This window comes from Periplaneta americana, chromosome 2, assembly GCF_040183065.1.
Source record: "Periplaneta americana isolate PAMFEO1 chromosome 2, P.americana_PAMFEO1_priV1, whole genome shotgun sequence".
In the NCBI taxonomy this organism is placed as follows: Eukaryota; Metazoa; Arthropoda; class Insecta; order Blattodea; family Blattidae; genus Periplaneta; species Periplaneta americana.
In genome coordinates this window covers 16350009-16371468 of record NC_091118.1, presented here as the reverse complement: position 1 = coordinate 16371468, position 21460 = coordinate 16350009, and the positions used below count along the sequence as shown (strand labels likewise).

Genomic DNA, 21460 nt, shown 5'->3' with positions numbered 1-21460 from the left:
AATTAATAAATGAATGAATAAATAAATAAATAAGTAAATGAATAAATGAATGAATAAATAAATAAATAAGTAAATAAATGAATAAGTAAATAAATAAATAAATAAGTAATCAATTAATAAATGAATGAATAAATAAATGAATAAATAAATAAATTAATTAATTAATACATGAATAAATAAATGTATAAATAAATGAATAATTAAATGAATGAATAAATAGATAAATAAATATATATATATATATATATATGAATAAATAAATAAGTAAATAAATAAATAGTTAATGTAGTTAAAAATGTATTTAAGTTTCGGGATTTTAACCATTCTATTGATAAATTTTTTCCATTTATTTTTGTATTTCTTTTTTGGAATACATGATATTTGTAATTAATCTCTTTTAACACCATTTTACAATAATAATAATAATAATAATAATAATAATAATAATAATCCGTGGCGCTACAGCCCGTGAAGGGCCTAGACCGACCAGCCGGCTGCTGGCCTCAGGCCCACATACCGAAGCAGAGGTGGACGATCATCCAACCAGAATGGAGGTATCGTGTGGTTAGCACGATGATCCCCCCCGTCATTATAGCTGGCTTTCGCAACCGGATTTCGCTAGCTATCGTGCATCACGATGCTGGGTGGACACCGGTCCTATACACTGGCCGAAATTTCTTCCCCCACGAGGACTCGAACCAGAGCGCATTCCGTAACGCGAGTCCTAGGCAGGATGCCTTAGACCACGACGCCGGACAACACCATTTTATACTTCAACAATAATCTTTTATATTCTGGTATATATCTTCAAAGTTTTAGTTCACCTGCTTGTATTCTTCTTTCGCCTCCAAGTCCTACAGCAATGAATGGACAGCTAAAATTGTGTAACAGTTAATTTTATCCTTTACCCATTACCTTAACATTACTACGAGTTCTAAATCCATTGTAAAGAATCCAAAATTGGTCCAGCGAGTTTAATAATTATCAGTGGAAATTCACAAGTTTTTGTATAGTAATTTTAGCGAAATAACCTTCAACAAAAGTGGTGTTGTCGTTCATTGATAAGCAGTTCATATAACGTCCGTAATATCGACCAAATGAAGTGGAAGAATCCAGTAACAGGTAGGTTTCTAAGGCAAAAATCTTCTGTCCATGACTGACACTTAGAAAGGAACTTGATGATGGTTGGTTAAACGACTGAACTAGCGTAGTCAAATCTCCTTGTTTCACGTAGTAGCCAACAGATAGAGCTACTTGTATAATATATGTAGCTAAAATACAATATACTGAGTAAATGAAACTCAAGAACAGTTTTTATTTCTCGTAAGAAAAGATACAAAACAATTCACAACAAAACCGTTGCCAAGGAGAGCTGAATTTCCATAGCCCACTCCGTTGTATCATGAACATAGACGTAGGCCAGTTGTGACTGCAGAACTCAGAGCCCTACATATACTCGTTACTAAACAAAAATCAATAATGTCATACACGAGGCGTGATCAAATGAAACGTGTTCGAGCCGATTTATAAATTATTTATTAATTAAGATATATAAAACGTTTATACAGAAACATCAAGGTTTAAATGTAGGCTACATTCTGCATACAAGATCAATAAAATTATAGCAGAGAACAAGCGTAATCGATTTCATTGTCCAAGAATTTGTCATTTTTATACCCACTTGTTACACGTGGTTTAGACAGTGAAATAGCTTTAAGAATTTGAAATTAATCGGACGTGGTGTAAATATACCGCGGATATATTTTAACGCCAATATCATTTTTAAATTGTGACTTTTTAAAACTATGAAATAATGTTAAAAAATTTTAGTGTCGAATAACTGTTATACAGGGTTATTAATAATAATATACGCATTTGCAACATTAATAACAAGGACGTTTGCTTAGATGTGGGTATGCGATTTGTAATAGTTATAGAGAAACTAAATTATATATCTACAATGCTTGGGAAAAGTGGCATAAGTCAGTTTCCACAAACATTTTTTATTCATTTATTGACAACTTAAGGAATATCTGCTCGCTTGGGAAAAGATACATAAGTATTTCTCCCATTACAATAATTCATACAGAAGAAAATCAAATCGACATAAACCAGTGTGAAGACAGTTTTTTTTTCCTTCTCCTGTAAAATTAACATTTTTGACTTGTGCCACTTTTCCCGAGCACTACAGATTTTTTTTTTATTGGGTTATTTTACGACGCTGTATCAACATCTAGGTTATTTAGCGTCTGAATGATATGAAAGTGCTAATGCCGGTGAAATGAGTCCGGGGTCCAGCACCGAAAGTTACCCAGCATTTGCTCGTATTGGGTTGAGGGAAAACCCCGGAAAAAACCTCAACCAGGTAACTTGCCCCGACCGGGATTCGAACCCGGGCCACCTGGTTTCGCAGTCAGACGCGCTGACCGTTACTCCACAGGTGTGGACAGCACTACAGATATATTTGTTTTATTCCGTCTGTTACTTATCCTTTATTATTAAATATTAAGTAATTATGACATAATTATACAGTCTATTGGCAGAACTAAAAGGGGCAAACATTTTCGCCATGAAATGGCATTTTCAAGTCCCATATTAAATGGTCAATACTAAATGAACACTTATAAAACATATCTCATTCAAAAAAATATTCCCTTACATACATATATAAGCATTGATTAATAAGGCACTAACATTAATAAAATACAACATAATTAATTGAAGGGTTCAGAACCATAGTGGGCCAAGCGCCATTTATTAAAAACGGAGAAAGCAAGGGTTAAAGTTAAGTGAATATCAGAGTTTAATGAAGATTGACATATCATTTAGTTTTAATGTGCATACTTTATATTACTTGCTGTATGTTGCATTAAATTATGATTTTCACTTAATTTTAACTCTTGTTTTCTCCGTTTTTAATATATGGCGGTTGGCCCACTATGGCTCTGAACCCTTCAATTATTCAAAACATGAATGACATATGTTACGTTAATGGGTTAATGGAAATAACCAATTCCTATGTTATAAAATATAATATAGTTAAAATGTAAAACCAATTAAAATAGTCGTGACTAATAGAATGTATTTACGAGTATTATAGATGCGTAGAACAATCTTGATACTCGGGAGGAAATTAAACACAGAATAAATATGGGAAATGCCTCTTATTATTCGGTTGAGAAGCTTTTATCATCCAGTCTACTGTCGAAAAATCTGGAAATTAGAATTTATAAAACAGTTATATTACCGGTTGTTCTTTATGGTTGTGAAACTTGGACTGTCACTTTGAGAGAGGAACAGAGATTAAGGGTGTATAAGAATAAGGTGCTTAGGAAAATATTTGGGGCTAGGAGGAATGAAGTTACAGGAGAATGGATTGACATAATTAGGAACATTAAATTCAGACGTTTGAGATGGGCATGGAATGTAGCACGTATGGCCGAATCCAGAAATGCATATAGAGTGTTAGTTGGGAGGCCGGAGGGAAAAAGACCTTTGGGGAAGCCGAGACGTAGATGGGAAGATAATATTAAAATGGATTTGAGGGAGGTGGGATATGATGATAGAGAATGGATTAATCTTGCTCAGGATAGACCAATGGCGGGCTTATGTGAGGGCGGCAATGAACCTCCGGGTTCCTTAAAAGCCAGTAAGTAAGAACAATCTTGATGGTTATCAAAAGCATTTACATTTACACAACTATTTTCACGCTGCTTTAGCGTTTGAACGTTTCCAATGGGTGTTGCATACACTAAGACCTTAAGCGCCATATTCATAGACATTCTTAGCGCGGGCTTCCGGTGGATGGTCAGCGAATTAACGTTTTTCGTATTCATAAACCAGTGTTAGCGATATGATATGATATGAATCCTGTACAAGTAACCAGTCGATAGCCGGGGCTAGTTTAGCACGCTCGTAGCGCGGGTTAGCGAAATGTCTATGCATAGCACTCAAAGTGTCCCCATAACGAAAAGTCCAAGGGATTAAGATCTGGGGAACGAGCAGGCCATGGTACAGGACCTCCCCGACCAATCCATCGGAGATTAAATACCCGTGTTAGATGTCGCAGTGGTGGTAGTAGTAGTAGGTTATTTAGCGTCTGAATGAGATGAAGGTGATAATGCCGGTGAAATGAGTCCGGGGTCCAGCACCGAAAGTTACCCAGCATTTGCTCATATTGGGTTGAGGGAAAACCCCGGAAAAAACCTCCAGGTAACTTGCCCCGACCGGGAATCGAACCCGGGCCACCTGGTTTCGCGGCCAGACGTTAGATGTCGCCTGATTCTGTTATGGAATGGACAGGTGCTTCGTCATACATAAACTACATTTATTTTGTAGTATTTGATGGTATGGCACTTCCTCCATCAAGACTTGCAATTGGGTTGCTAAGAAACTCCGATACTGAGAATCAGTTAATCTACAGGGTAGACTGTGTGGTCCTTAATCTGTTACCAACACATGAATTTTAAATGCGTTTTTCGTAAAACATCTTAATTTTAAGACTCATGTTTATATTTCTTGTTGTGACGCGTACTAACACCCCTCAAAGTATTAGACGCTTTTTCTTAACATCCTGTACATTATGACCCTCAGCGGAGTTTGAAAAGGTGACCGTAGCATGTAGACGATTGGAAACGTTACGTCGGCCGCGCCTGTATTACAGATGCTCGCATTTGACACACATCGTCTGGTATCCCGCTCACGGATGTCTGTAGAAAGTGAATCCGGTACTGAGATGACGCATGCGCGGTGAAGGTAAACCCAGCTTGTTGTGAGGTAACAGCCTGAAGGAAACGATAACACGTCCATTATACGTACGGCCCAGGATGATTAAAGGTACCGGTTTCTGCTGTACTGACAGGTCTGTTGATTCACTAATATTTTATGAGCTATATTCATGTAATCATTATTTTATTCACCAACACGTTAAAAATCTTCAATTCATCCTTGATTAATTAAGTGATTTATGTAGCCATTCATTCCTTTATTCTTACATTCATTCACTCATTCACGTATTAATTTTTTTATTCATTTATTCTTCATTCATTTTCAGTCACACATTTATTTATTTACTTATTTATTTTTTATTTTGTTAATTTCCTTATTTATTTACTAATTTTGTATTTATTTATTTACTTATTTATTTATTTTTTATTTATTTACTTATTTATTTTTTATTTATCTATTTACTTATTTATTTACTTATTTATTTTTCTTTATTCATTTACCGTACTTATTTCTTATTTATATGTTTTTATTTACTTATATATTATTTATTTATTTACTTACTAATTTATTTTTTATTTATTTATATACTTATTTATTTTTATTTATTTACTTATTTATTTTTATTTATTTACTTATTATTTATTTACTTATTTATTTTTTATTTATTTATTTATTTACTTATTATTTATCTATTTACTTGTTTATTTATTTATTTTTTGTTTTTTAATTTACTTATTTTTTATTTATTTATTTACTTATTTTTTATTTATTTATGTACTTATTTATTTTTTAATTATTTATTTACTTATTTTTATTTTTAATTTACTTATTTATTTTTTATTTATTTAATTACTTCTTTTTTGTTTATTTATTTACTTAATTTTTATTTATTTATTTACTTATTTATTCTGTATTTATTTATTTATTTTTTATTTATTTATTTACTTATTTATTTTATTATTTATTTATTTTTTATTTATTTAATTACTTGTTTTTTTGTTTATTTATTTACTTATTTTTTATTTATTTACTTATTTATTCTGTATTTATTTATTTACTTATTTATTTTTTATTTATTTATTTACTTATTTATTTTTTATTTATTTATTTACTTATTTATTCATTCATTCATTCTTTAATTCATCATTTTGTCTCTTAGCAGGCCTTCATTGTTCATTCATTCATTCATTCATTCATTCATTCATCCATTCATTGATCTATTCGTTCAGACTTTGACTCATTAGCTTGTTTATTCATTCATTCCGTCACTCGCTCTTTAATTATTTAATTACTTAATCATTTCAGTTTTTCATGCGCTATGCGTTTCATAACAATTTAAGTTCCATCATGATTTATCGTATTGCGTACGATATGACCGTTTTGGCCCATAGTTTAAGCCTACTTTCTTGGATTGTTATGCAAATAACATAGAGTGTATAAGTGAAATCATTTCATATAAATCCAAATAAGAAGTCATTTAAACTTGACACAAAGGATATTCTTCATATAGTGAAATGTAAAAAACATGGCCCCATTTTTACATATGCGAATTTAGTAAATATTAATAAATTTGCACAAAATTATGCCGTACCTCAAATAGTTGCACGTATATTGTAACAGTCTCCAATATTAATTTAATCAACTTCAAAACTGGTGTGAGTACTAAAATACAAAATTATTACGTGGAAATTTCAGTTTAAAAATAATCGCATTTAACGGGAAATACATCTCTAGTAAGATAAACCTTAATAACAAAATATTACATTTATAGATAATCAACTGTTTCAGTTACCTTGGCTAACCCTTGTAATTCATGAATAGACCCGATCTGAACAGTTGAATTACTAAATTTGTAAAAGCTTTAGGCATTATAAATTCAATAATCAAAATATCGAAACTGTAAAAAAAAAGACGGATGAAATCTCTCTTGTCCAATTGTCTCTTACGGAAGTGAGAGTTAAACGATTCTGAAAAAGAATAGAACATCATAATTACAGCGAAAATGAGGTTCATGAGACGTGCTGAAGTTTAGGGCCTATATGGAACGGAATTAAAAATATTCATTGCAATGAAATACTAAAAACGAACCCTGTCTTCAGCTACGTACCAATACATACAACGAATTTATCATAGAATATACCGTGAGGAAATCCTAAAACGAGTCAGGTGCTGTTAACCACGAGACTGACAATTAATATCGATCGACAGGTAAAGAGATGGATCGATAACGTGAAAGGAGAAAAAAATACAAAATAATGAAAGGAAGAAGCATGGCTAAGGCATAGGTTGCCCTTTAACCTCATCCACAACCAGTTTCATGATGAATGGAAGTGCCCTATATTCGAAGAGTTTGCCTCGAGTATTGATGCAAGACCTACTTCCAGACGTGACTGAAACCTCGTGGGTGCCACATTATCTTCCCCATTTGGCTAGCAGAGCGAAGTTGTTAATTCCCTTTTACACTGTGACGTCATAATAGCTTAGCTGTAGGCTTGGATCTCGTCCCAACTCCCCATGACGTGTCGAGTTCATGAGTTCCCCTCCAGCAACTTTCCCTCTCTTTAATATCGAACTCAATACGAATTCTTAACATAAGAAATTATAGGCTACAGGATTGGCCATTGGGTTCGTGTGGATCACAAAATAGGTCTACTTTTTAAGAACGTGATAATACGTACAAAGTGAAATACATGTGTAAAACAAAATCCATGATCTACAATTTATTTATCTTCTCTAGTTTTTTTTTAATATTTCATGTTAAATGGGCACATTACATAGGTTAGCCTAGTGATGTCAACTGATGCCCATAGGAGCAAGCGCGCGCTTTAGAGCCCAGGAGAGCCTGAGTGCTTTACAGCGGAAAGGAAAGAGACAGACGAAAGCGGTAGTATATGCCGCTTGGTCGAGCTATATACAGGGATGGCCAGCACTGATTCAATAGATAAAGGGAAGAGAACTTATTAAAACTGTATCCATGGTAATTTTTAGATTTGTCTGAGAAGTATAAGTGTATTATAAGAATGTAAGTTTTAATTTTAATGCTCATTTTTCACAAGTTTGCTTTTTTATTCAGAAGGAATATTTTCTCAACTCTTTTACAGAAAAGTGAAATTTTCAGATATGTTTGTTTAGTAGCCTTACAGGTACTGAAACAATGTTTTCGTAAATCTAATATATCGTAAATACGTATTACTGAAGATAATGTATTAAAATGTTTGGAAATATTCGTATGGAAAATGTTTGTAAGGAAATGAATTAACAAAGCAAATACTGTTACAAAAGATATGTGCCCATGTGTTGGTACAACGTCAGCTCTATAGCTTCAGCAGATTTCGAGATAATTTAATATTCTGATAACAGAAAGTTGCTCACCAATATCACCTAAAAGCATAATACGATAAGAGTTTTATTATGTAACATTAGTTACAGTTAAAACATATACCTAGGCAACTATTCTTTGTACTATAATATTGTTTTGATTACTTTTATAAGGCTAAAGATACCATCAGTATCAATTTCAACTTATCATGTCATATTCAGTGTCTTTCTTTGGGATAACACTTTTTTTTATAAATGATGTGTTCAATTCACTTAGTACAGTATAGTTGTAGTTATTGTGGAATTTGTGTGAATATTTCTTCTTAACTCTTTATTATTTTATTAACGTTTAAAACACAACTGCAATATTAGGCTAAGAAATAGGTGTTAGTGCTTTCGTTTTACAGACAATATAGAAAATAACAAACAGAAAGAAGCCATATAAAAATAACGACATAAAATTTCAAATTTCACGTTCCATTTGAAGTTTGTGCACCACTGTTTTCTTAATCCAACAGGCTGCTTATTCCTCCTTCCATACCAAGCGCTTAATGCCCGCGCACGACGTCAAGGTCAGAAAAATGCGCTTGATTTGACATCACTGGGTAGGATAATAATAATAATAATAATAATAATAATAATAATAATAATAATAATATCTTCATTGACCATGATTAAAATAGGCTTTGTTTGAAAAGATAGAGATATTAAAAATTGAAAGACAAGGTCATGCACGCCCACATTAAAGAATTCGTGAACTGTATAAAAAGCATTTATCAATAAACCATTTTAAAAGAACTTTTCTAAAATGAAAAAACAGCAGAAACAGAACAGAAAACAAATGAAGGAACACAATTGTAAACAGAAGAAGGAGCAGAAGAGGAAATAAAAAGAAAGAAGCAGAAGAAGGAACAGAGAAGGAAATAAATGAACGAAGAGAATAAGAAACAAATGAAGGAGCATAACAGAAAATTAATGAAGGATTAGAATAGAAACAAAATGAAGGAACAGAAAATGAAACAAATGAAGGAACAGAGTAGGAAATAAATGAATGAAGAGAATAAGAAACAAATGAAGATGCAGGACAAGAAGCAAATGAATATAACATAAAATAAATGAAGGAATAGAATAGAAACAAATAAAGAAAGAGTACGGAAAACAAATGAAGGAACGAAGTAGGAAAAAGGTAAACGAAAAGAATAAGAAACAAATGAAGGAGCAAATGAACATAACAGAAAATAAATGAAGGAATAGAATGGAAACAAATGAAGAAAGAGTACAGGAAACAAATGAAGGAACAGAGTAGGAAAAAAGTAAACGAAGAGAACAAGAAACAAATGAAGGAGTAGAACAAGAAGCAAATGAACACAATACAAAATAAACTGAAGGACTAGAATGGAAACATATGAAGGAGCAAAACAAGAAGCAAATGAAGGAACAGAGTAGGAAATAAATGAACGAAGAGAATAAGAAACAAATGAAGGAACGAAACAAGAAGCAAATGAACATAACAGAAAATAAATTAAGGAATAGACTAGAAACAAATGAAGGAACAGAACAGAAAACAAATGAAGGAAGAGAGTAGGAAATAAATGAACTAAGAGAATAAGAAATAAATGAAGGAGCAGGATAAGAAGCAAATAAACATAACAGAAACAAATGAAGGAATATAATAGAAACAAGTTAACGCACAGAACAAGAAATGAATTATGTAACAGAAGAGAAGCAATTTAAGAAACATAATAGGAAACTAATGAAGTAACAGAACAGAAAAAAGTGAAGGATTAGAATTCTAAATAGAAGAAGAAGTAAAATTAAATTATGGTTTATTTAACGACGCTCACAACTGGAGAAGTTATATCAGCATCGCCGGTGTACCGGAATTTTGTCCCGCAGGAGTTCTTTTACTTGCCAGTAAATCTACTGACATGAGCCTGTCGCATTTAAATACACTTAAATGCCATCGACCTGAGCCTGGATCGAACCCACAACCTCGAGCATAGAAGGCCAGAGCTATACCGGCTACGCTACCGAGGGCAACAGAAGAAGTAAAAGAAGTAACGAAATAACGAAATAGAAGGGGGAACAAAAATAGAATAAAAGGGGACGATGAACGCAAAGAAGCGGAGAATAAAATGGAGAGGAATGAGTGAGACAAGAGAAGACATGGGAGTAAAGGATACGAAGAAAGACTGGAAATGAAGCGGAAGAAAATAAGTATACGAAAAGAAAAGAAATGGTAAACCGGAAGAAGAATTCAGACAGAATAAGGAGATAGCGTAACTGAAACTAACGAACAGTGAGTTTAAACTGAACGAGGCAATGACCAAAACAAAACAAAACAAACAAACAAACTTAACCCCGCTTGACTTGAAGGTTTTGTAAATATAATTCCAGCCCAGATGACAGCAGTCTTGACTAATGGTAGGATATTCCTGGACTCGGATGATTGGCAGATAATTACTACCAACCTTGAACTTTAAGCTTTTCCTCAATGGCGGAGTGTTTCTTGTAGTCTAATATTATGGTGAAGTGTCTGAGTCAGCACGCCCTCGCGATAATGAAGAAGTCCCAAGGTCTGAGAGCCATTCCAATAAACGAAATACAGGGTGTATCTAAATTGGTGTCAAATATTTCGGGGATGTGTTCGTAACACAAAAACATTACAAAAGGTTCATATGAACATTGGTCTCAAAATAACTTATTTCAGAGTTACAAGACAAAATTTAATGTTACAAGAATTACTCGAAGTGGCTTCCTCCTGCTTCGATGTGTCCCCTAAACCTGCGTTACAAGCTCTGGCGTACTCTGTTGAAAATTCCTGGAGTGTTTCGTATTTTGTGAAATCCAGTTTGGATAAACACTCAGAATATGAACATTAAGTACAGGACTCGCATAAACTAGGGACTTTTATGTCCCCAGACGAAATCCATTGGATTCAAATCAGGCGACCGAGCAGGCCATGCAATGAATCCCCTTCGACCAATAATTCTTTGGGGAAATCGATCATTAAAAAAATTACGAACTATCAGACTGAAATTAGCTGGAGCAGCACACATTCGTTGGATGACGTCCAGAAGCACATCATCAATTAAATTATGCAAATCATTTCGTTCTGTTCACTCACAGAATACATTTTCTTCTGATTTCTTTGCTCTACAAAATACAAACAAACAAAAAACCATCAAACAATCAGCGGTCAATGAAGGGAAAAATCCTTTAATAACTCCCTAACGAATGGTTTTCAGACCCATGTTCTTAGTAACTTTTTTAATTTTTCTGATGTTAGGAACACGTCCCCGAAATATTTGACACCAATTTAGATACACCCTGTATAGAGTATGCTATGGTATGATGTGATACGGCTTATGGAATATTATGTGGTATGCTGTAGTACAACATGGTGTGGTATGGAATGACATAACTTAGTGTAGTACAGGGCTCTCACAAAATGGACTTTCCGGTTTTGAACACATGCAACTTAAGTTTAATGAAACTCAGATACTTGAAGTTCATACGGATACAAAGAGAAACTCACCACTCTGACAACAGAGAACCATCTACGGGGTGTTTCCGGGCCAGTGTTACAAACTTTCAGGGATGATGGGGAAGGGCACATGTATCAATTTGAGATAAGGAACCCTGGTCCGGAAATGACCGAGTCGAAAGTTACAAACAAAAATAGTTGTGTGGAAATGAAATAATTTTATTCCTCTGTACACCTTATTTATGTGTATTTATCTGTAAATCTTACACATACTGTATTCATCTGACGTTGTTTACGTTGTCTACTTACAGTATTCCATTCAGTGCGCTGTCTGAGGGGTGGGGACAGGAAACTACACTAAAGCAATGCAGATAGCCTAATGTGTAACGGACATGGTCGGTCCTGATATGCACGTCTGTAGACAGCAGTGTATGTGTACAAGTTGCAGTGTCCAGTCGATCAGTCCTAGTGAAATGGAGGAGTACACGAGAGCGGAATATGCAGACCTGATTTTCGAATACGGATGAGCCAATGGGAACAGAAAACAAACTCACAGAATGTATGGGGGCACGTAGGAGATATCCGGCCCATACCATCTTTCCACGACTGTTCCAAAGGTTAAGGGAAGGAGGGCACGTGGTGCGAAATTACAATTCCATTTCCACACAACTATTGTTGCTTATAAATTTCGACTCAGTCATTTCCGAACCAGGGTTCCTTATCTCAAATTGATACATGTGCTGCCCTTTCCCATCATCCCTGAAAGTTTGTAACACTAGCCGGAAACACTCTGTATATTCTAATCTGATGGTTTCCGTGAAGTGTTAAATTTGTGTAAAATCGCTTACACCAAGTCCAGTTCGATCTGTCGTGATGGTCAAATATTATATTAAACCACGGCCTAAAATGTTGTCATTTGCTATAAAATCTTGTGTATCAGGAGATTGCAATGCTGGTATTGAACAGGAACTTCAACTGTTCTCTACAACAAATATGTAAAATCTTTCTTATGAAGAATAATATGATTTTCAGGATTATAAGACGAATTCGGAGTATAAAAATAAACTCTTCCAGACTTTTACTATGTTGCATACTAGTATCATTAGGTAGAACAACGCGATCTCCTTGTATTCTCCTCGTTCTTATAGTCCCCTTTTATTATACCGGCGAGAGGGGTTGCAATTTTATGTGACGGTTAATTCCTAAGTTTCTCCATCCCATTGTACTCGCATATATCTAGTGAGGAGAAAGACATGGTTATAAGGTGGGTGTTCCAGTTATGGCCATGTTCCTGATATGGCCACCCCCCTATTGTGAGTTAGTTAACCAAAAAATCCGCTAAATTGCAGCAGCATCCAGTGAAAGGACATCCTGGTATGTCACTTGATCGTTTTCCATCCAGTCAGGTTGAGCAATATGGCGTCAGTTGCCTGTTTTGCGGTTTTCATGTGACCTCTTCTTATTTTTCTCTGTTTTTTTAATTGGGTTATTTTACGACGCTGTATCAACATCTAGGTTATTTAGCGTCTGAATGATATGAAGGTGATAATGCCGGTGAAATGAGTCCGGGGTCCAGCACCGAAAGTTACCCAGCATTTGCTCGTATTGGGTTGAGGGAAAACCCCGGAAAAAACCTCAATCAGGTAACTTGCCCCGACCGGGATTCGAACCCGGGCCACCTGGTTTCGCGGCCAGACGCGCTGACCGTTACTCCACAGGTGTGGACATTTTTCTCTGGTAAATCTCCTTGGTTTTATGCATGTTTTTCAAATACTTTTTTCATGAAAACCATCGTACTCCATTCAGTTTTTAATGTTCTGTTGATTGGTGTTGTCGTTGATGGCGTATCTTTTACGAGTTGTTCATAATCAAACGATTTTCGTGAAAGCTTACCTGCACCTGATATGGCCATATCAAATGCACCATGGCCATATCAAGTTCATTTCACTTTAATTTTTTCACCTGACAAATTTACATGACTTATAGCTGAGATTACTCAAAAATTTTGTATTTTAAGAAAAACGACGTATTTTTTTTATGGAAAAACCTGTTTTGACTACACTTTTGAATTATAAAAAAGATTATTAAGTATCATGTTTATTCATTTTACACCGAAATTATTTAATTTTAGCACAACTGCGCTATCAAACTGAAAACAATCACGATTTGTAGAACATGGAACAAGGGTGGCCATATCATGTGCACATGTTCCTGATATGGCCACTAGGTAGACTTTTGGAATTTGGGACTTTTTGAACAATTAAAGCTATTTTTCTGGGGAAAGGAAATTGTTTTAAGAAAGTCCATTAGACTGAGAACGAGTAAGAAAAAAGTGGTTTACTTTTTTTTTCAAAATGGCGGCTAGAAAAATTCTCAAACCTTAGCATGGCCATATCAGGGACACCTACCTTACGTCAAAATAATAAAAGAAACGCTATAAATGTTCTCCCAATATGTCATTTAGGCTCAGCTCTCTTGATGTGAAGTCATAAGGCCTAAAGAAGCCAGAGTTCCAGCTGAGGCACGGAAGAATACCACATTAACATTGGAGAAGCATTTTATATCCTATTCGCTTCTGTGAAGTGCCAAATCTGCGCCTTGAGTATCGTGTAAGCTTCGGTCAGCTCACTCTACTTTATGATCAAATGTTATCTCAAACCACAGTCCCAAAATTTTGTCGATTACTTTAAAATCCTGACCTTTAATTGAATAACATTAATTTATTTTAAGGAGACTTCAATGCTGGTATTGAACAGGAGCGTTAGTGACTTATCTCAATAGCAAGCACTGCAAAATCTTATCATTGTAAATAGTATGATTTACGGCATTGCAAGAAAATTATACAAATACAGGGTGTTTCATAACATATTGCATTTACTATAGGGACGAATTCAGAGCTTAAAAATAACTGAAATGCACGATATTTTATCTCAGTGTGACAATGTTTGCTAGATTCTCTCGGAATGAAATCGAAGTGCAGCCAGACCTGTTTATTGGCGAACACTCTGTACATTTTCTTTCTTCTTCTCATATTTCTTCCCTTGTGTTTAAATTTGTCTGTCTGTCTTATTTGTTTCATTCAGTATTTTAATTGATTTATGTTCTTCCCAGCTGGATGCTCGGCTGAAGAAAAAATTGTATACAGCTATTCTTTTTTTTTAGTTGGTTATTTAACGACGCTGTATCAACTACTAAGTTATTTAGCGTCGATGAGATTGGTGATAATGAGGTAGTATTTGGCGAGATGAGGCCGAGAATTTGCCATATATTACCTGACATTCGCCTTACGGCTGGGGAAAACCTCGGAAAAATCAACCAAGTAATCAGCCCAAGCTGGAATCGAACCCGTGTCCTACCGAATGCAGCAATTATTCAGGGCATTTTATTATATAGAACTGACGTATATGATATGAATTATAGAATGAGCAGCAACTTATTTGATATAGCGATGGATTACCTAAGGAGAAGCTGTGAAATATCACTGTTAAGGAAAGTAGACATGAGTAAATCAGACTTTACAAAATACCATTTCTTAAATTAGTTTATTTTACGGCAATTTATCAACTGTAATGATTATCTATAGTCTAAGTGAGATGAAGGTGACAATGCTAGCAAAGTAAGTCCAGAATCCGGCACCGAAACTTACCCAGCAATTGTCCATAATGGTTTGAGGGAAAACCCCGGAAAAACCTCAATCAGATAAATTTTTCCCAAACAGAATTTGAACCCAGGCATGACCTTTCCACACAAAGCACTTCAATACTATCTTCCTTAGTTACTTTTTTTTAGAGGTCTGCAGGAGATCCTCCTTTTTCTAATAAAAGCTTCCTTTGCCATTGCTATCCTTCTTTTGACTTCCTGGCAGCAGCTCATGTTACTGCTTATAGTACATCCCAAGTATTTGAAGCTGTCCACTTGTTCGACTATCTCATTTCGAATTCACACGTTTACCTTCTTTATTTTTCTTCCGATAACCATGGTCTTCGTCTTGTTTGCATTTATCTTCATCTCATACTGCTCACAATTGTCATTTAGCTCTAGTAGCATATCTCTTAGTATCGTCTCCTCTTCTATTATATGACAATGGTTATTATTATTATTATTATTATTATTATTATTATTATTATTATTATTATTATTATTATTATTATTTTATTTCCAATTGGCATTTAGAGAACCCGGAGGTTCATTGCCGCCCTCACATAAGCCCACTACCGGTCCCTATCCTGAGAAATATTAATCCAGTCTCTACAATCATATCCCACCTCCCTCAAATCCATTTTAATATTATCCTCCCATCTACGTCTCGGCCTCCCCAAAGGTCTTTTTCCCTCCGGCCTCCCAACTAACACTCTATATGCATGTCTGGATTCGCCCATACGTGCTACATGCCCTGCCCATCTTAAATGTCTGGATTTAATGTTCCTAATTATGTTATGAAGAATACAATGCGTGCAGTTCTACGTTGTGTAACTTTCTCCATTCTCCTGTAACTTCATCTCTCTTAGCCCCAAAAATTTTCCTCAATACCTCATTCTCGAATACCCTTAAACTCTGTTCCTCTCTCAAAGTGAGAGTCCAAGTTTCACAACCATACAGAACCTAACTGTTTTATAAATTCCAACTTTCAGATTTTTTGACAGCAGACTAGATGACAAAAGCTTCTCAACCGAATAATAACACGCATTTTCCATGTTTATTCTGCGTTTAATTTCGTTCCTAGTGCCATTTATATTTGTTACTGTTGCTCCCAGATATTTGAATTTTTCAACCTTTTCGAAGGATAAATCTCCAATTTTTATATTTCCACTTCGTACTATGTTATGGTCACGAGACATAATCATATACTTTGGGTTACTTACAGTACATCCGTTGTTTTTTAAGCTGTTCACTTGCTCTACTGCCTCATTTAGAATCCGCACGTTTACCTTCTTTATTTTACTTCCGATTACCATGGTTTTCATCTTCTTTGCATTTATCTTCATCCGATGCTGTTCACAGCTGACATTTAGCTCCAGTAGCATATCCCTTACTATCGTCTTTTCTTCTGTTATTTGGTGATTATTATTATTATTATTATTATTATTATTATTATTATTATTATTATTACATTAGGAACATTAAATCCAGACGTTTGAGATGGGCAGGGCATGTAGCACGTATGGGCGAATCCAGAAATGCATATAGAGTGTTAGTTGGGAGGCCGGAGGGAGAAAGGCCTTTAGGGAGGCCGAGACGTAGATGGGAAGATAATATTAAAATGGATTTAAGGGAGGTGGGATATGATGATAGAGAATGGACCAATGGCGGGCTTATGTGATGGCGGCAATGAACCTCCGGGTTCCTTAAAAGCCAGTAAGTAAGTAAGTAATTAAGTATTATTATTACAAGTAATGTAGGCCCAATTTTATAGTTGAAACATAGAAGAAGAAAACAGGTTGTTGCGGTGCAATGGACCGCAGCTAAAGAAGGTGATGAATTCCCTCCATATTCGTGGTGACGTTTGACTGCAGAGGTGGTAGGCGGAGTGCAGGCAGCGTAGCAGCTCAGTCTGTGCCCAACCATGCTGCTCGTCGGGTGGGTTTGCGTGCTGATCGTCACGGTGGTCTCCCAGGACCAGGAGGGGGCAGAGGCCCAGGACCTCTTCCGCACGGAGCTGTTCCCGGAGCAGCTGCAGCAGCAGCAGGTTCAGGTGGTGCAACGACAGATCCAGGACCAGCTGCAGGCACTGCAGCGCCAGGCACAGGTAGCCACCTCGGCCGAGCGCCAGGTACGAGCCAGACTTGCTTATGCACATGCTACTAATATCTATAGTAATCCTTTATTAATATGATACTGAACATCGATTAGCCAGTAATAGCTTAACACAGACATAATTATATAAGTGAAAATGACAGTAATACCATAATAATAATAGAAATAATAATTTATCATTATTTATTTATTATTAACATTGAAGTAATAGTCAACAGCGATTAACAAATATCATGTCAGTATAAAGGTTAAAGTAAAATAATGACAATACTGTAATGATATTTATGATTTATTTACTTGTTAATGATATAATGTGCTACTTAACACCAATTAGCTTAGGCACAAGCATAATTATATAAGTGAAAGTGACAATAATACTCTTATAATAACAACAATGATAATAATAATTTATTATTAGTCACTTACTTATTATTAATACTGAAGTGATAGTCAACACCGATTAACAAATATCATATCAGCATAAAGGTTAAAGTAAAATACAACAATATAATTAAAAATGATGATAATACTGTAATAATATTTATAATTTATTTACTTGTTATTAATATAAATGTGCTACTCAACACCGATTAGCCAATGACAGCTTACCACAGGCATAATTATTATATAAGTGAAAATGACAATAATACTCTTATAATTACAACAATGATAACAATAACGAATTATTATTCACTTACTTATTATTAATAATGAAGTGGCAGTCAACAGCGATTAACCAATAGTAAGTCAGCATAAAGGTTAAAATAAAACACAACAATATATTTATAAATCATGATAATAATATAATGTGTTTTATCCTTTATTTACTTATTGTCAATATTAATGTCTTAGCAACAGAGATTATCCAATAACATGTTAGCTAAAGGACTACAATAATTTAAGTAAACATAATAATAGGCCCTACTGTAATAATTAATATTTATTATTAATACTTATGTGGTAATCAACAGACGTTAGCCAGTAATATGTTTGCAGAAGGTTGATATTAACAATAATTATTGTAATATTATAACTGTTTAAGTTAAATGTTTGATGACAATAATAATATTATAATAAAATTCTAATGAACATATTTATTCATTTATTTACTTATTATTATTAATATTAACGAGCTAATCCAGTCAACAGCGCTTAGCCAATAGTAAGATAGTAAAAAAATATAATAGTAGTAGTAGTAATAATAATAATAATAATAATAATAGTAATAATAATAATAGTAATAATAATAATAATATACTTTTCATAAGTCGTAATTGTGGTGACAATAATAATAATAATAATAATAATAATAATAATAATAATAATAATAATAATAATAATAATAATATATAGGGTAAAGGTTGGTAAATTGTTATACTAATAATATTATGATAGTTCTTTTTTTACATTTTTTACAATTTTACTGAGCGAGAGGAAGATCGGTTCTTTGCGTCAACGTATTAAGGGAATGTTCGTGGACAAGTTTCTGCACAAAACCGGTCCTTCTCTCGCTCAGTAAAATTGTAAAAAATTCCCAAAAAGTACTATCATAATATTATTAGTATCACAATATTACCAACCTTTACCCTACTTCTCATAAGTCGTAATTGTGGTGGCATTGCAATATAATAATAATAATAATAATTAATAATAATAATGTCACAGTCGGTACAGTAGTGGCCTTCTGTGCCAGAGGTTACGGGTTCGATCCCAGCTCAGGTCGAAAGCATTTCAGTATGCCTAAATGCGACAGGCTCATGTCAGTAGATTTACTGGCATGTAAAAGAACTCCTGCGGGACAAAATTCCGGCACACCGGCAACGCTGATATAACCTCGGTAGTTACGTACGTCGTTAAATAAAACATAATTTAATTTTAATTTAATAATTTTTCTCATAAAGTTGGAAATTATTTCATTACTGGTAGTAAAACACAATGTCGAATCTTACAGCAACAATGAAAGTGTAGTAGGCCTATTGAGCGTAATTATTTACCATTAATAAACATAATAAAATAATTATAATTTTGCAGAGACGAATGGCAATGTAAATGGGAAGCATGTGTGCCTAATTATGTTAATAATAATAGCAACATTCACAATGCAGACGCGATTACGTCATTAGTAGTGGCTGTGACGATAACATCGATGTCCGTAACGGCGATAATTCTAATAATCATAGTTTTAGTTACATTTACTGTACATAATTACAGTAATGTGCTTTTTTTCTCTCTGTCATCTTGTATCTTCCACTGCCAAGGCCTTCATATTCACACTCGAGCTACACGCTGTCAGGCCTGCATCCATGACAACACGGTAGACATAATATCAACAAACTTCGGCTAAACAACGTCAAAGGGTTTGGTACAAAATTGTTATTATTATTATTATTATTATTATTATTATTATTATTATTATTATTATTAAATTAAAAATAATTAAAGACAACGGGTTTTAGAGGATATAATACATTATTTTGTACGGTATATTATAATTTATTATACAGGGACAACATTTTATTTTTACTAACATTTTTAATATTAACTTGCCTATACCTCTGGATCAACGCCGTTTGTTACCCCCTTCCACGACTGGAGTTCGATGATACTGGCGTAATATACAAACGAATCACTTTACTAGGTATAGGAGGGAAGAAAAGTAGTTCATCCATTTACGTAAACTAGGAAATATTGCGCTTTTGAGTTTGATCATTTTCATTAGGTTTTTGTTTAATCAAAATACAGTACAGTATTAACAATGAATGTTTTTACTCACGAACTGAGCTATCCATGTGGACGTATTCATTATGCAGTGTATATTATACTGTCTACAGCACATTAGCGTACAATATAGAGAATGAAGTTAAATTGAAAAATAATCATAATATGGATATTTAAACACATTTTTTTTAAATGGTGACCGTTCATTTCGATACAGACTTCAGTTCTTTGTGCATATTATCGCACTATAGACTACAGTACCTAATCCCAATTACCAGTTTCGTCCTTCGTACTAGTAACTCATGTTGAAATAATTCTGTACCTACTCTATAAAAGAGTACCTTACGTACTGTAAATTCAATCTTCACTTCTGCCCGATCCGAAAAGATAAAATTACTCAGACATGCTATCTACTGTCCGTCCAAGTGGTTATGTCGTAGGGTCGTAGAAAGGGAGGAAATCACGTGACATTTAATTACTTAAGGAGGCCCTTTTATTTAAGTTATTTTAAACACTTGTATAATATTACGTAGATGTCCAATTCCTAACAGAAATTAATGTTCTCAGAAAAGAGCTAAGACAGCCCAGCCACTAGCTGGCGAATAAAAGCTGGTGGGAGAAACCGGGATACGACGTAGGCAAATGGACAGCAGTACCTGTGGGAAAATGATTCAATATTGAAAGCTCTTTCGTCACTGGAAAACGCGAACATATTTTTGGAACGTACTGTTTATTCTGACCGTAAGGTTATTATGACTGTATATGCGGTCTTGGATCTGTGTGGAGGACGGTTGAACTTCATTAGTAGAAGGGGTGGCAGTGAAGTACATTCAAAAACTCAGGTACAATAAAAATTGAAGTAAAAATAAAATGATGTCCCTGTATAAAATTGACTTTGATCGATATTTTATGGAAATGCAGCTTTCCAACATCCCAAATATAGAAATTGTACTTTCGAGCGTGACGAATACCTTTCTGCTAACCTGTGTACACATTATCCACGAGTCAATTTATTAAGGTATGAAACGCAAGAAATCTGACAGCCAAGGCACAACAGGGGACTGCTGTTCTCACGTCCACATGCTTAGCAGAGGTAAACGATCATCCAACCAGAACGGAGATATCATTTGGTCAACACGATGATCCCCTCAGCCGTCATAGCTGCCTGTGTAGCTCACCAAGTGCATCCCGAGGCTGGGTAGGCATCGGTCCCATACACTGGCTGAAATTGCGTGAGAAAATTCTTCCCCCATGAGGACTCGAAACTAGCTTTCCATAACGCAAATCCAGCCTGGTGCCTTAGACCACGACGTCACGGCGCGGGACAACGATAATAATAATAATAATAATAATAATAATAATAATAATAATAATAATAATAATAATAATACTTACTGGCTTTTAAGGAACCCGGAGGTTCATTGCCACCCTCACATAAGCCCGCCATTGGTCCCT

At 34.5% G+C, this 21460-nt stretch overlaps 1 protein-coding gene across 3 annotated transcripts in view; it reads left to right on the top strand.

Moving 5' to 3' along the window:
- Positions 1-17044: 17044 nt before the first annotated feature.
- Positions 17045-21460, top strand: part of LOC138714114 (salivary peroxidase/catechol oxidase-like) — a 153668-nt gene continuing 149252 nt past the window's right edge. The window contains exon 1 of one of the 3 annotated variants that reach the window (XM_069846584.1): positions 17045-17303. In XM_069846584.1, coding sequence (XP_069702685.1) covers positions 17097-17303 — 207 coding nt within the window. In that variant the 5' untranslated portion in view covers positions 17045-17096. The remainder of the gene's footprint in view (positions 17304-21460) is intronic. The other 2 variants (XM_069846586.1, XM_069846585.1) reach the window with 2 other exon arrangements.